The 14,752-nt window shown below is 41.3% G+C and overlaps 1 protein-coding gene across 5 annotated transcripts in view; it reads left to right on the top strand.

Moving 5' to 3' along the window:
• The window catches only part of FBLN2 (fibulin 2), a 104,870-nt gene that overhangs the window by 61,509 nt on the left and 28,609 nt on the right, over positions 1-14,752 (top strand). For all 5 annotated transcript variants that reach the window (XM_031049204.2, XM_031049205.2, XM_031049208.2 and 2 more), the window contains exons 3-5: positions 5,352-5,463; positions 9,959-10,088; positions 14,468-14,654. In XM_031049204.2, coding sequence (XP_030905064.1) covers positions 5,352-5,463; positions 9,959-10,088; positions 14,468-14,654 — 429 coding nt within the window. The remainder of the gene's footprint in view (positions 1-5,351; positions 5,464-9,958; positions 10,089-14,467; positions 14,655-14,752) is intronic.

Below are 14,752 nucleotides of genomic sequence, written 5' to 3'. Positions count from 1 at the left end.
TTGCAGCAGATTCAGTTGTCTTTCATGACAAACAGTCCCTGCCTACATCTCACTGCGCCTCTTGATTTAACTTGGAAATTCAACAGGGCTGGTGGAAATGATGGCTGTGAAGAAAGGAGCCTACCTAGCCACAAAAAGGAACATGCAAAGAGCTCTCTCTCCCAAGATAAAATTCCTTAAGCAGGAATTACAAGGATAATCAGAACCAGGCTTTCCAAAGCCTCAGCTCTTTTGAAAGTTAATATCCAGCAGAAATATACTCTGTGCAATATCTGGGGAAGGAAAGTCAAAGAGGAAAATGCAGCCAAGACTACACTGAAGGGCACGAAACATTATGCTTGCTCTGAGTTATTATTGTAGCTAGCAGAAGGATGGTTGTATATGTATCATTTAACTTTAAACTCAGTGACAGAAGGACGGATCTCAGTGAGCCAAAGTTTTCAAAGGCAGGAAGAGAAATTGCTTAGATTTCTAGCTGGTGAAAAAGGTTAAAGAATTTATTTAGTTGTTCCCCCATCACCACCACGTCTCCCCCCATTCTTCCAACCTGGAGCTAATAAAGGATGCTGTCATGGAAACATTAAAGACCAAACATAGTCTAAATTATCTGACCTCTGGCACAGGTAATACAAGTTTTGCCTTACAAGGATTATCCAGAACTAAAGCCAGAGGGAATATAAGGTTGCTATTCATTCACACTTTGAACAAGATCTGCCAAACAATCCTGGCTGAGGCAATGTTGATGTATGTCTCCATTGTACAGTGCGTAGTAAAATGAGAATATTCACTTGGGTTTATCCAGTTTTTCATTGTGCCTTTGGGCAGACACAACTCTTCATATTTTTGCCAAGCAAGTCAGCATAAGGAATTTATGAAAAAAGAGTAATGTAGGAAACAGCATTTTCAGGCTGAAATAGAAAGCAGATGATTCCCAAGGAGTGAAGGCAATATAACAGGAACTTGTCCTGGTGGGATGGATTTCTAAAAAGATGCAGGTGACTTGAGGGGAAGAAGGAGATCGTAGAAACCTGCTTTTCTTGAAGTTTAAAACTAACGCAGGTTGCTGCAAGTGTGATGGAACTCAGTCACATTACTGTGGTGATGGCATGGCAAATTGAGTGCAGTAGGAATGGAAGGGGATGATGGAAAAGAGGGAAGAAGGATTAGGTACTGGACTGAAGCCATGGGGTGTGTGTTGAACTCAGCTCAGCCTGTATTTCTCCTGCAATGTGCTTTTTCATTATTTCCAATGAGAGGAGCCTATAAGCTTCATGAGTGCATGTGGATTAAAGCCCCTTCCCGAGCAATGAGCTAACTGAGGTTTGGACATGGAAACACTTGAGCACTACTCTCATTTCAGTGAGATTTAGAGTCAAATCTGCTCCTGGACACTGAGCACTTTAAGGAGCTTGCAATAACCTGCACAGAATAAACCATGCATTCATTTATCTGGGAACAGGTCCTGAGGAAAGCTTAACCAGGCCTAATGACGTAAGTGGTGGTTCAGATTGAAGTGAAAACAGCTGGCTCTGGGGCTGTGTTGTCACTCTCCCCTCTCCTTGTCTTTGCCAAGGTAAATGTTGTTCTCCTCTTCACCTTTACTCATTAAAATGTCTTCCTACCCATCTCTGATGAATCAAGAGCATGTTGCACTGCACACTGAATGACAACATTCAGTGAGGAAATTTAATAAAGCCTCTCAGACTGTTGACAGGTAAGAAATGACAAACTGTTACAGGGGAAAGCTACAGTACTATTATTATTATTGTTATTAATTAAAGCTGTAAGTGACTAAGAGACTGGAGCAGAAAGAAGGCCCCCTGGAAACAGGTATTTTTCATTTTTTTAAGGACTCTGTCAAGTTAATTGTTGTTCTGTGAAGTTCATTATTTGCCATAGTATAGGGGCTTATGTTCTCGGGCAGGTATTTGATAAAGAAATGCAATACCTTTTTCTCCAGTGTGAGCAAACAAATCTTGTGAAATGGACGTGCTGCGTGCTCCACAGGTCTAGATACCCCTTCTTTTAAGAGGAAAGATAGACACAGATGAAACTATAAACACATGTTCAAGGTGCTTTGGGGTTTTTTTATAAGGCAGCAGGAAACAAGTCATAAGCACTGACTAGACAGGAAAAGCAGCACTCTGCTTTGATCCCTTCTTGCTCATGTGTGCTCATGGAAAGGTGATGGCAATTGCTCCTGTTCTGATCTGTACCATTTCTGTTCCTTTTCCACTCATCTTTGGTGGGTGAGGGTGGTTGCAGCAGGTTGCATCCTATCCCACCAGATCAACTTTTATACTACATCACAGCTTGTTTTTAAGGTGCAGGAGGGTGCTAGGTGTGCTTCAGTGAAGAAGTCAGCCTTCATGCTCTCCCTGGCCATGGCAGAGGGTTGGAACTGGATGATCTTAAAGTCCTTTCCAACCCAAACCAGTCTGTGATTCTATCATTCTACTCTTCATTACTTGTGAAGTCATCATCTACCATGGGTGTTGCTGAGGAGGCTCATTCGGGGCTCCCCGAGGCCAGTTCATTAAGCTGATGTGCTGCTGCCTTCTTTCAGGTGATGCTGGGCTGTGAGGCTGCTCTACTGGGCTCAGGGGTAGATAATTTATGGCAGCTCAGGTCTTGGACAGTTTGTGCAGTGGTTTTATTAAAAAATGATGTTATGGCTTGAGGGTCACAGCTGTCAGTTTCCTCTGTGGATGAGCAATGAGACCTTCAGAATGAAGATGCATCTTAATGGAGTGCCTCATTTCTAGAAGCCTCCACATCAAAATTAATCTCAGTGTGCAAACTCATTTCCTTGCAAGATCCTATGGTGTTTGTTGGTTTTTACCGTTGTCCATCCCTCCCAAGAGTAAATACTGCAGTTCTGAGGAAGATAAACAATTTTCCTCAAACATAGGAGCTGGATAATTTGCTTTATCATAGGAACAAGAGCTCAGCTTGGTTATGGAGGTACGAACATCACCTGTTTGTGGAAATTCAGGTGAAGCTGAAATCAGTAGAACTTTAGTGTCAGGAAGCCTCTGCTAAGCAACTGAAATATCCTATCCCTTCTTCACCACCATAGAGCTGGTCAGTGCTTTATCACTCTCAAAACATGATTTGTGAGCACTGGGGGGTGGAAAGGAAGGGAAGGTTTTTGAAAATCCTTTTTGTCTCCTGTGTTATTCTAATTCCATGTGTAAGTTATTCGGTAGCCTTTAAGTGTCTGCTTTTCTCAGTGTAAAGGTTGAGCGTCAGCTGAGCTTTTTAAAATACACACACAAAGCCCTACCTTCCACAGCAGATATTTTGATTTTTGTAGCTGAAAGGTGAAATTCCTGGGGAGTAGCATGTCAAAGCTGAAGAGATATCGTATGGAAAACCTTGATGTGGGCCGTCACACCATGAGTTAGGTTTGGACCCAGCATTGAGAAAAGGTGACATTTTATGGTGCAGTCAAGGAGGAGTTAAAATTCTCTGGAGGGAAAATGTTTCTCTAACTATTTCAATTAAACTCTAAATGCCTCTAAAAGACAATACACAAACTTAAGATTAGGTCAAAATATGCTCTGGTTCATATCTTCAGAGTGACATAGAATGATAACAGTAGGAAATAAGTTACTAAATGGAAAACAAGTGAGGAGACATGATGGTGTTTTATAGTACAGCTTGAAATAAAGTTATTTCTTTTCCTTGTGAAGAAATTAGTAACAAATTATCTGTTAACAGGTCCTTTTAAATGACTCTATGATGTATCAGAGATTCGCACAATATAACAAATATTCAGGATTATGGTGTTCTCAACTAAAATGACTTTGTTTTCCCTGAGCAGATGCAAATCTACTTCAAAATCTGCTAAAATCATGAAAGCCCCAAATAAACAGAGCTCTGTTTGAATGTTTAAGTATTTCAAAGTCTAAGTCTGCATCCCGCATAGACTTATGTGATTTTCAGTCTTGTACATGTATCTAGTTTTAATGTAAAATCAAAATATCATAAATCCATGCTAATGACTGAGTCCTATTATGAATTATTCAGTTTTTCTAATTCACGATTGAGATAAAATGCAATAGTTCATTTTATTATAACTGTGTTCTAGAGTTAATTATTCATAAGCTCATAACAGAAGGTGATATATCCCGTAAATGTGACTGCTCAATAGAATGGCACTTGAGCCCAGCAATCTGCTATTGAATCTTTAGTGAGGACTGAGTAATTAATTTTGATTGGAATTATAAATCATGTAGATTACTGTAGATTAGTAATTTCTGCTGCATCCTTGTGTTTTAAACCTAGCAGTAGTGAATGGCATTTCCACCACAGGACTGAATTAAAATGGCGTTGAAACACTGTTTTATAGCAATGTCTTGTAATTACCTGGCACCAAGTGTATTTCCTGCCTAGTTTAACTGCATATATTATCCCTCTCATGTCATACGGCACCTCTTACACATAACACAGCTTTTGAGACTCAAGTATATTTTTAACATTGTTAATAATGCTGCATAAAATGGAAGCATTGCACAGACTGAAGCCCCAAAACTAGCTGAGGGTTCTTGAAAAAAACACTGTTGTGCAGTATGGGGTTGCTGGGTTTTGGTCAGGGAGTGCCCAGGTGTGGAGATATCCAAGGTCCATTGCACTCACACATCTCCTACAACTCGACTTGGGGTAGTTTTGTCTTGTTTCTTCTTTATGGCAACACCAAACCATTCCAGAAACTGGCCTGGAAGTATGAAAGGAACTGGTGAACTCACTTCTGATGAGCCAGTGGAGAGAGCATGTGCAGCACTGGGCCAGTGACTCTTTGTGGAGAAGGCAGAGCCCTGTGGTCTTAAAGACCATCTTTATTACACGTATTGACATATGAGGCACATGTGTACCTTCCATTGCTGAGGTGCAGGCATAGAGTGCCCAGAGAGGCTGTGGCTGCCCTGTTCCTGGCAGTGTTCAGGAGCAACTTGGTCTTGTGGTGAAGCCACTGTTACAACAGCATAATGACTTACTAAACCAACTTGAGTTAGGTGGCCAAGCATGATTTTACAGGGCTTCTGTTGTTCAGAGATGTCAAAGGTGGAATTGTCTTCAAATCAGTTGTGTCTTTTATTGTGTTTAAAACTCTAATTTGCTGCTTGTTCCTCCCTGAAAGATACTACCAGGTGATCGATCATGTCAAGATACTGCAGGTATCAGTTGCCTCTTTTTGCATATAACCAAATTAAATGGAGAAAGAAAGAAGAAAAAGAAAAAGAAGAAAAAGCTGAACTACTGTTATTTTAAATATCTTCTCAATTAAGAAAACAGAGCTAAACCCAATCCATTCCATTTAAATAAAGTTGGGTTTGTGTTCTATGCAGGTTCCACAAAGGAATTGATTGAGAGCTGCTGTGGAGCTGGCCAGCAGTGGGCTATAGACAACGGGGAGTGCACAGAAATCCCTGTCAGTGGAATGGATGGTGACATTTGCAGGTATGTGAGGCAAACCTGAACAGTTTAGGTTAATGTAGAGAGCGGCTCTTCAGGAGAAATCAAATGATTGTACAGTTCATGGGATGTCCAGGAGACTAGGAGCTGCTTAATTCACTGGGTGAATTATTGGTAGACTTGCAATATGTCTTGGCAAATTAGAAAAAAGGATTTCTTCCTCCCATTTCCCAAAATCTAGTCTAAACAAAAACCTCTTAAGGTTTCTTTCAGTCTCTCATGTGAGCAGAGCACAGTTTTGTGCTTCCCAGTTTTATGCATATCTGTGGAGTTGCAGAAAAATAGCAGGGCAGAGTTTGTCTTCCATTTGGCAATGCTAAATGCAGTGGTTATCTGTAGCATTAAATGATGTGTTTATTGTCCAATATGATGTCTGTGTTCAGCTGGAGTGGGGACTATAGGCCTTGCCAATATTGCTGGTACTGGTAGCATCTGGGCTGAGTGAGGGTGCCAGATTCCACTGCACAGCAGGGAAAGAAGAATGGGTGCAGAGTAACATGGACAACATATTACACTGGCTGTAATTCATCTTCTCTCTCTCCTCCCCTCTAGTCTGAAACGGGCGTTAGGGAGGGATGAAGGCAAAGTTATCCGAGACTCACACAACTCAATGTGAGCCAGATGGACTTCTGTAAGAGTGATCCCAACGTTTTCAACATTAAAGAGAGTCTGGCGTAATTGGTTTTATCAAAGTTAGTATCATTGCACCTTTCTGGAGTTACTGGGAGATAAAAATCCTCCCCCCAGCCAGGATGTGGCATGACATAACTGACACATACCAACCACCTGTGAAGTAAAGACAGAGTAAAAAATTCCAGCCTTGCCCTAAGTAGGTGCAAATCCAATACAGTAATGAGCTGCACGTGCACATCTGAGGCCAGGGTTAGATGAAAAAACCCAGATCCAAAATGTTTCAGTGCCTGGGAATCTATTGGGATTTAAAAGCTATCAGGAGTTCAGTTGTTTTATTTTCAAACCTTCAGTTGTGTCCCTGCTTTAAAGATTTAAAACCACCTGTAAATATTCTGTGTAAAGCAAACATTTAATGTGGAGATGTATTCAAATGCATGGCCTCAGAAAGGAAAGCATAGGCAGAACCTTGCTGCTGCCACACCGGAGAGTGGCAGACACGGTCACCGTGCACATATCCAAACCTCAAGTGCACCACTTTGTGTGGCAGAGTGCCTGCAAGTAATTCAAGCTCTGCTAGCCTGACTCAGTACCTAGAAAGTAGAAGATAGGTATTGATTGTAAAACTTGATTCCTCTATTCTATAAATACTTGGGGTTCACAAGTGACCATCACTGCACAAGGGATTGATTTGTTTCAGCTGAAGCAAATGAGTGAAGCCTCCCCTGTGCCAAGGCTGGAGATTATTTCTGGAGAAGTTGCAAATTGAGGGGTCTGTTGCTTACAAATGTAATTTTGGGTTTTTAGAGTGGTGAAAACTTAAAGGTTAAAGCTACTATGGATGTGGTGTTTTCAGCCTGGAGAGTGCTCCTTAAGGGGAGACCTTAGAGCAGCTTCCAGTGCTAAAGTGGCAACAAAAAGCCTGGAGAGGGGCTTTGGACAAGGGTCTGTAGGGACAGGACAAGGGGAATGGCTTTAACCTGCCAGAAGAGGGGAGACTGAGATGAGCTCTTAGGCAGAAGCTCTTCCCTGTGAGGGTACTGAGGTGCTGGCACAGGGTGCGCAGAGAAGCTGTGGCTGCCCCATCCCTGGCAGTGTTCAAGGCCAGGTTGGACACAGGGGCTTGGAGCAAGCTGCTCTAGTGGAAGATGTCCATGCCCATGGCAAGGGTTGGAACTGGATGAGCTTTAAGGTCCTCTCAACACAAACCTGTCTGAGATTTTATGTATTTTGATGTCTCTGGATATTCATGTATGAAATTGGCCTATCTCTGTGTAGCAGCCAACAACCCTAACTGAAGGATGGGACCTGGGGCTACCTAAAAGAGGTCATGTGTGGTAACTTGTGGATGAACTTAAAGCAAGCTAAGGAAATCCTTAGATAATCAGTTGATAGCCAGATATAAAAGTATTCCCCGAGCTTGTGCCACTGGCTGTATCAGAAATAGGATGTTGGGCTAGATGAAATCTATTCTGACCCAGTACAGCAGTTTTTATCTTCTAACTGATGTATGTTTTTTCATAGCAGATCAGTGTTTATCTGGATGGCATTTGCATCAGCTGTACAAGTATAAATCCTGCTTTCTGCTGACACTGTGCCCCAATTAGAGACTCACGTCAATTTAAGATGCTGACATCATTTCACTGATCTGAACTCATTAACTCTTCTCCTGCAGCAGAAATGTTCTGAATATTATTTTTGAACCAACAACTCATTTATCTGGTCTGCAGAGAGGAGGTTTGTGAACAAGAAGCAAGAGAATGTGATTAATACTGTTCCCAATTCATTTCTGGGAAAGAGCAGTTGAAGCTGAACTGTGCTGATACGTGAAGAAATACTAACATAAAAACTGGTCAGTGACACACTAGTGCTCTAGCCAGTGCTGTTCCCAGAGTGTATTTCACACAGAAAAGAAACTTCTCATGGATAAATGTCACGCTTCAGAAGAACATGAATATATGGAGTATTTCAGTGTTTCAGTACAGTAAAAACTATGCACATATGAAATGCTTTTAGTAGCATTTTGTCATTTCAACAAATGATGAAACCTTTCAGTTAGTTTAGTTGGTTTGTTGTTTTATTTTGCTCAGTTTTCAATGAAAGTTGGGATGTCTTAGCTAAACAGTAGTGCTTAAATTACTGGTACTTAAATATATTTGAGTAGAAACCATTCATTACTCCAAAAATCGTATTTCTCCAGTTGGCAATTAATACTGGAGTAAAAAACTAACTTTCTTGAAAACAATGTGCATAGAGGTGGCTTTCCATTTCCTGTAATCAAACCCAAATCACAGCTTCATGGTCACACTTCTCTTATGCTATCAGCACAAAAATGTTAAGGTAAGGTTGACACCACAGGCCATTGGCATTGGGAAAGTGGCCAAGTGGTTGTCACTTGTGAAAGTGGCCTGGTTTCTACCGGGATAAGAGACATCTCTTTCCTTTTTAATTTCAATTGAAGCATTAGAATGAAAGCTGTGGATTGGAAATATATTCTTTTCAGAAAACGAAAGCTTTTGTTTCCTGGGACAACTGTATTTTATTTCAGTAATAATGGTATCTGACTGACAAAAGTTGTTTGCTTGCAAATATTTCTGTTTCAGGAGAATGCTTTGCTATTAGGTGCTGGCTGTTAAAATGCACCAACCTCCCATTCACCATTACCAGGGTGCCCTGCAAGACAGCGTGCCCTGTGACAGTGCATCACCAAATCGTAGTTAGACACCAAGGTTATCCTTGGAGAAAGAAAAATTTTGCTTAATTCCTTTATTCCACAAAATCTGTCCAGAACAGAAGTTTACCCTTACTCATAATATAATACAGAATTTAATCTGAGTTTTGCCACATTATCTGTGTCACATATGCCCAATCCACAGGTCACATACTCAGCATAACCCCTTCAGGAGAATTCTTGTGGCCTGAAGCTCTTAGTCCTCACCCTTCCCCATCACAGGGACCCTTCCCTCTCCCAGTACCAGACATTCCTCCTGGTGCTGCACTGCATGGATTGAGAGAGCCATGGGGTACAGCCAAAGGGACTGATTTTGCTGCCCTTTTGTATAAGAATAAAAGAAGCATGTACCTCTTTGAAAGGGCTGGAGTGGGGAAATTCACTATAGACTTTAAAATAGTAGGGAAGAATATTATTTCAATGAACATCTATTGAATTTCATTTAGGAAATTGCCATTGAGATTTATAGCATGTTTCATTTCAGCCTTCAGTAAATCTTTTTAAAATGTTTGATTTGAAGAGCCATGTATAGGAAGTGTACCTACCCAAATTACTTCATATACAGCGATAAAGTCACCCATAACCTTCTATTTGATAACCAGAAACTTAAATTCTGGGTTACAATATGTGGAGCTATTAAGGAGAGTTTATAGGGGTTCTGTGACGTGATACTTTCCTTAAATCCTATCCAGAGCTTCAGTTGTCTGCCTGGTGAAGCACTGTGTACAGGTGCATTTCCCTTTGCCACTGTCCAGGGAAGAAGGCTTCTGTCTGTTTGCTGCTTCTGAAACCTTCTGAAGACTTCAGAGAACTAAAACCTAGGGCAGAGGGACTCTTGCACAAATATAGGAGAGCTGTAAAGGATATCTGTGACCAGATTTTGAGAGACCTAAACTCAATGCTTCTTGAGCATTTATTAATGAATTTTTTTACTAGTAATATGAACAAAATACATCCTGCAAAGGTCAGTGGTACCATCTACCCTAGTATTGAGACATATGTCAAAGAGTGACCACATCTCTGGAATGTGTTGTGACTCCAATAGGTCCAGAGGGCTTTGCATCGCCTCCTGATGTCTTCTCAATGTGAGTGAATGCCTGAGCTCATATTCCTTTGCAGAATTGCTCAGAAGCAGTGCTGCGTCTCCACTGTGAAGGAGAACAGCTGCCTGGCTGGCATGATCGCTGCGAAGGAAGGAGACATGTGTGGGCCAGAGGAAGGAGATCCCTGTGGAGGATCAGCATACAAGGTGAGTTGCTCTGATGCTTCTACAGGCTTTACTGTTAATATGAGGTGTCCTCATGTCCTGCATTTAGCAGTAATTTCTTCATACATTTTCGTGGAGCACAGAAGGTTGTAAAGTTGAAGGTATGTGGCAGGGAAATGACACTGCATTGAGGTTTCAAATGTCTGGTGATGCAGCCTCTTCGAACGCTTCACAGGAATGTTGTTTTGAATTATTTCCAGCTCTGTTTTTAAGGTGTAGCTTGCTGTATTACTTTTGCTTCCTCACTTTGGAAAGGCTGAAAAGACCATTTTAGTTTTTCTATCTGTGATGTAGAAGGCTTTAGAAAATGATAGGGCAAAACTGAATCAATGATCTGATGTGAAACTCATTAGTGAAGAGTTTACTTGGCTTTAGGGTTGAGCTGCAGCTTCATTTCTCAGTTAAACAAGATTAGAGCTTAGATGAAGAAGCATTTGAGATTATGATGAAAGCTTTTGTTCATAAATAGAGACCATTAAAGAACAGTTCAGATCACAAATCATGAGCCACAGCCTCCGCTTATACAAATGAGATTTGTTTTATGAGAACCAGTGGAGCCAAAACAATTTAAACCAGTTCGAAGATTCAGTATCTTGCTTGCTCACTCTTCTTTTTACCAGAAGGGTGCATATCAAAAGTCATTTCACTCTGATAACAATTTACATAGCTATAGCTAATCTGAAGTGCAGCTTCCGTTGTCTCAGCAGGGAACTCATTAGTTCTGTCTATTCTCATATGCTGGTGATTCTTGTGGATGATTGTTCATTGGAAAAGCAAAATACATGGGCGACTGCTGGAGTTTCAAGTTTAATCAGCTGTGTTGACTTGTCTTTTTCACAACTGTTATTTACTTGGGTTTGGAGTTTGCCATAAAAAGAGAATTTGCACATTTGAGAGAAAACATTAGTATTTCTGAAGTATGGCAGGATTATTATCCTGAGGTCTCTTACATGCCAGACAGAGCCCAAGCTGTAAAGTAAGTCTTAGCACACGTGCCATTGCTCAGAAAGAAGTGGAGAGGGAAAACATCATAATTCCTATCTGAACTGAAACAAGTTACAAAATATTCTTGTGGAATACCTCATGCCAGTTCTGATGTCATGTTTTCATTCAAGAGAAACTATCTGAAATGGTAAAATTCTCTAGGAACAGCTTTGCCCCCTGCGGTCCTGATCCAGCTCTGGGGCAACAGCACAAAAGGGACGTGGAACTGTTGGAGAGAGGCCAGAGGAGGCCATGGAGATGTTTTGAGGGCTGGAGCAGCTCTGCTCTGGAGCCAGGCTGAAAGAGCTGGGCTGGGGCAGCCTGGACAAGAGAAGGCTCCTTAAGGGGAGACCTTAGAGCAGTGTCAGTGCCTAAAGGGACTGCAGGAAACCTGGAGAGGGACTTTGGACAAGGGCCTGTAGGGACAGGACAAGGGTAGATGGCTTTAAGTTGAAAGAGAATAGATTTAGAAGAGAAGTTAGGAAGACTGGGTTGGATGGGGCTTGGAGCAAGCTGCTCTAGTGGAAGGTGTCCCTGCCCATGGCAGGGGGTTGGAATTGGGTGGGCTTTAAGGTTCCTTCCAACACAAACTAGTCTGATTCTATGAAACATTCCTTCAGAGGTGACCTCACAGAAAATGCTGACTGTGTATAGCAGCGTTTCCCCTGATCCACTTTGCTGTTGATGACTGCTGTGTCTGAGAGCCATAGATCAAAGGTATTTGTCTGGAATGTGAAAAGATTTTTGTCCCAAAGACTTTGCAAGATGTTTGGACTGTCCTTCCAAAAGCCAAGGGGTTTACTTCAGATAACGAACACATGTAGGTCTTTTTCAGGCATTTTTTGTGTGGGGTCCTTTCTTTTACTTCTAGATGAATGCAGGAGTGCCAGGTCTAGCTATAGGTATTCAACTTGTGTTCAATACAACTTAATTTTAGGCTGCCTTCAGTTGTTACTTAGTCTAATACAAAAAGCACGTGCTTAGGGACTTTTTCTTGTAGATGGAGATGCCACCATGGTAAATGATTCCTTGCAAAGATATTTTTGAGAAAAACATAGAAAGTTGCGAATCTTAGAGTGATTCTCAAGGTGTGTTTCTCGATTGTAATGTAAAAATAATCATATTTGTTATAAAATCAGTTGTGGGTTCTGGTGTAGTTCAAAAGGGAGCTCAGAGAAGATCAAGACATTCAAGTTTTTACATTTTAAAAGGAAATTTTCAAGGAACAAGTTTTTTTCCACTGAAAAATTGAACATTTCTATTTACCTGGAAAGTATGTGAACCCTGTGAAAAGTGTGTGAGTGATTTAATATTCCCTGTGATGCCTGCACATAGGAGAAACTGTGAATCAAAACTATGACTGAAAAATACATGTTCTGCAAGGCAAATATTCCAATATTTTATGATACTTAAGTAAAAACATGCATTTTCTCTTAGTTACTTCTATTTTGCATATTGAAGGTGAAAAAAATTGTAGCTATACTAAAAATATGTACAGAAAGTAGAATTTTCCATTCATAAAATTTTAAATTTGGGTATTCTGGGTTTTGGGGCATGAAAACATATTCTGGGTTGGAGGGGATGAAAACAGGATGTTTCTCTTTTCTAGCATGACCACAAGACGTTATTTCAATGTTATTTTTTAATACAGCTTTGAAAAAGATGATTTGGTCCAGTTAGCATCAAAAATAATGCAGCATCTTCAGGACCTGTACTGTCAATTTTTCACAAACATGCATCTGGGCATGTAAAGGCAATTCTATATGGCTGTGCATATTTGCAAATATGAACAACATCTAATATTTATGATGTGTTGGGGGGTGTTCAGATTAGAAAGAGGAACACAGAACATGAGCTGTAGTCATAGGTACTGCGCTGAACATGCGAGGGATACAAACTGTGTGTGAAATGCTCAAAAACAAAAAGCAACAGTGTTTGAAACTGGAAAAAGGTGACCTGGAGGAAGAGTCCTGTTAGAGGACAGTGTTCTCAGCCTTCCTAGCAGAGACAGGCTCTGGGTTTGTGTGAATATGCATCTAGGATTGCTAATCATGAAACTTGATTCCTTTCCACTTCCGTACTGCGTCCAACCTTCACAACACTGCTGCTCTTATTTGCTCTCCTCAGGTCAGGGAAGCAGGGCTCTTCCTCTCCTGGGAAGCAGAGCTTAGTTTAGTTTTCTTCAGTTCCATCCTTGGGCTTTCTGTTGATGCAGGCAACCGGGTCCAGTTTGAATTATGACCTTCATTTTGTGTGTCTGATGCCTTTTTATAGAGTGAGTACCTGAATAGACCCTGAAATCAATTCCCTCAGTTCAGAGAGGCTGTTACAGTGTAGCTGCAACCTGCAAATGAGTGCTGCTGGGCTGGATGCCCTGACCCTGAAAGGAATTGCAGGGGGAAAGAGACTCGGCATTTTATAACTGTTCTGTCAGTGAAAGCACCTAAATATATGTATATATTAGAGATGTTAGGACACTTGCATTTAAATCCAGACAGGCATCTTCAATTCTCATATAACTCCTGTATGCTTCTAGCAGAGACTTGCAACTCCTCAGCTTCCTTTCTTGATTAGGTATCCACTATGCACACATATTATGGACTTTCTGAATCTGATAGAAACCTGATAGATTTCTGTGGTCTGACTGCAATAGATTTGGATGTGACTGACTAAAGCACACCACAGCTTTTGTCTCCCACCCGCAGCAGAGGAAACTGGAGGAGAGATGACATTTCAGGGATGCCCCATTGCATTAATTGTCAGTGAAGCTGCTGCTTAGATGCACTCAGGAAAGAAAAGGAAGGTAAATAGCCCACAAAATACACCCTGGTCTTTCACTAGCCACTGTCTTAGCAGGAGGGAGTCCTCTGGACACTCAGGTGATTAAAGGTACAAGTAGGTTTGCAGGGCAGTGGTGCACAGGGGAAAGTCTTTACTGCCAGAGCTCAGATGCTGGTGCTGATCTTCATATCCATGCAAGATATTTACAAGTAATTTCATATTGCTTCAAACAACTAAACATTTTTTGAGCTCTAATACGAAGATGTGTACATCTGTGTTACTTTGTTTAGAATATGCTATGTGCAGAGCAATGGCTGTGTGCAAGAGCTAGAAAGAGATGGTCTGTGGCACGATTACTTCCTTGCATGCAGAGTTGCTGAAACCATTGTCACATTGAGACTTGGTTTGCAGCCTGGCACAGTTAGTTTAGGATGGCAAAACCAATATCTCCTTTGGATGTCTCCAACTGTCTAAACCAAGGGGCTTCTCCAGATGCTCCACTGTTGAAGACAGCACAGATCTTTGCAGGGCTTTGTGTGGGCTCACCCCTGAGCAGGTTGTGTTAAATCCTTGTTACTGATTTCTTTCTCTTGTAGCAATGTTGTGACTGTTGTAATCTGGGCCTGCGATTGAGGAGTGAGGGGAAATCCTGTGAGTCCAGTATCAATCTGGGCTATCCCTGCAGCCATGTGATGCTGTCCTGCTGTGAAGGGGGAGACCACTTCATCCATCCAGAAATAAAAAGGCAACCTGAGCCTCTGCCGACAGTGATACCTGAGAAGGGTAAGTATCCAGTCATGGTTTGAAGACATTGCAGGAAAGAGTTCCTTGTTCTTAAAACAGTTTTAAATTATAATAATAAAAAAGTAGGTGTTTCTGAT

Source organism: Melopsittacus undulatus, chromosome 9 (assembly GCF_012275295.1).
Source record: "Melopsittacus undulatus isolate bMelUnd1 chromosome 9, bMelUnd1.mat.Z, whole genome shotgun sequence".
In the NCBI taxonomy this organism is placed as follows: Eukaryota; Metazoa; Chordata; class Aves; order Psittaciformes; family Psittaculidae; genus Melopsittacus; species Melopsittacus undulatus.
The sequence above is the reverse complement of the archived record's forward strand: the minus strand, read 5'-3'. Positions and strand labels throughout refer to the sequence as shown.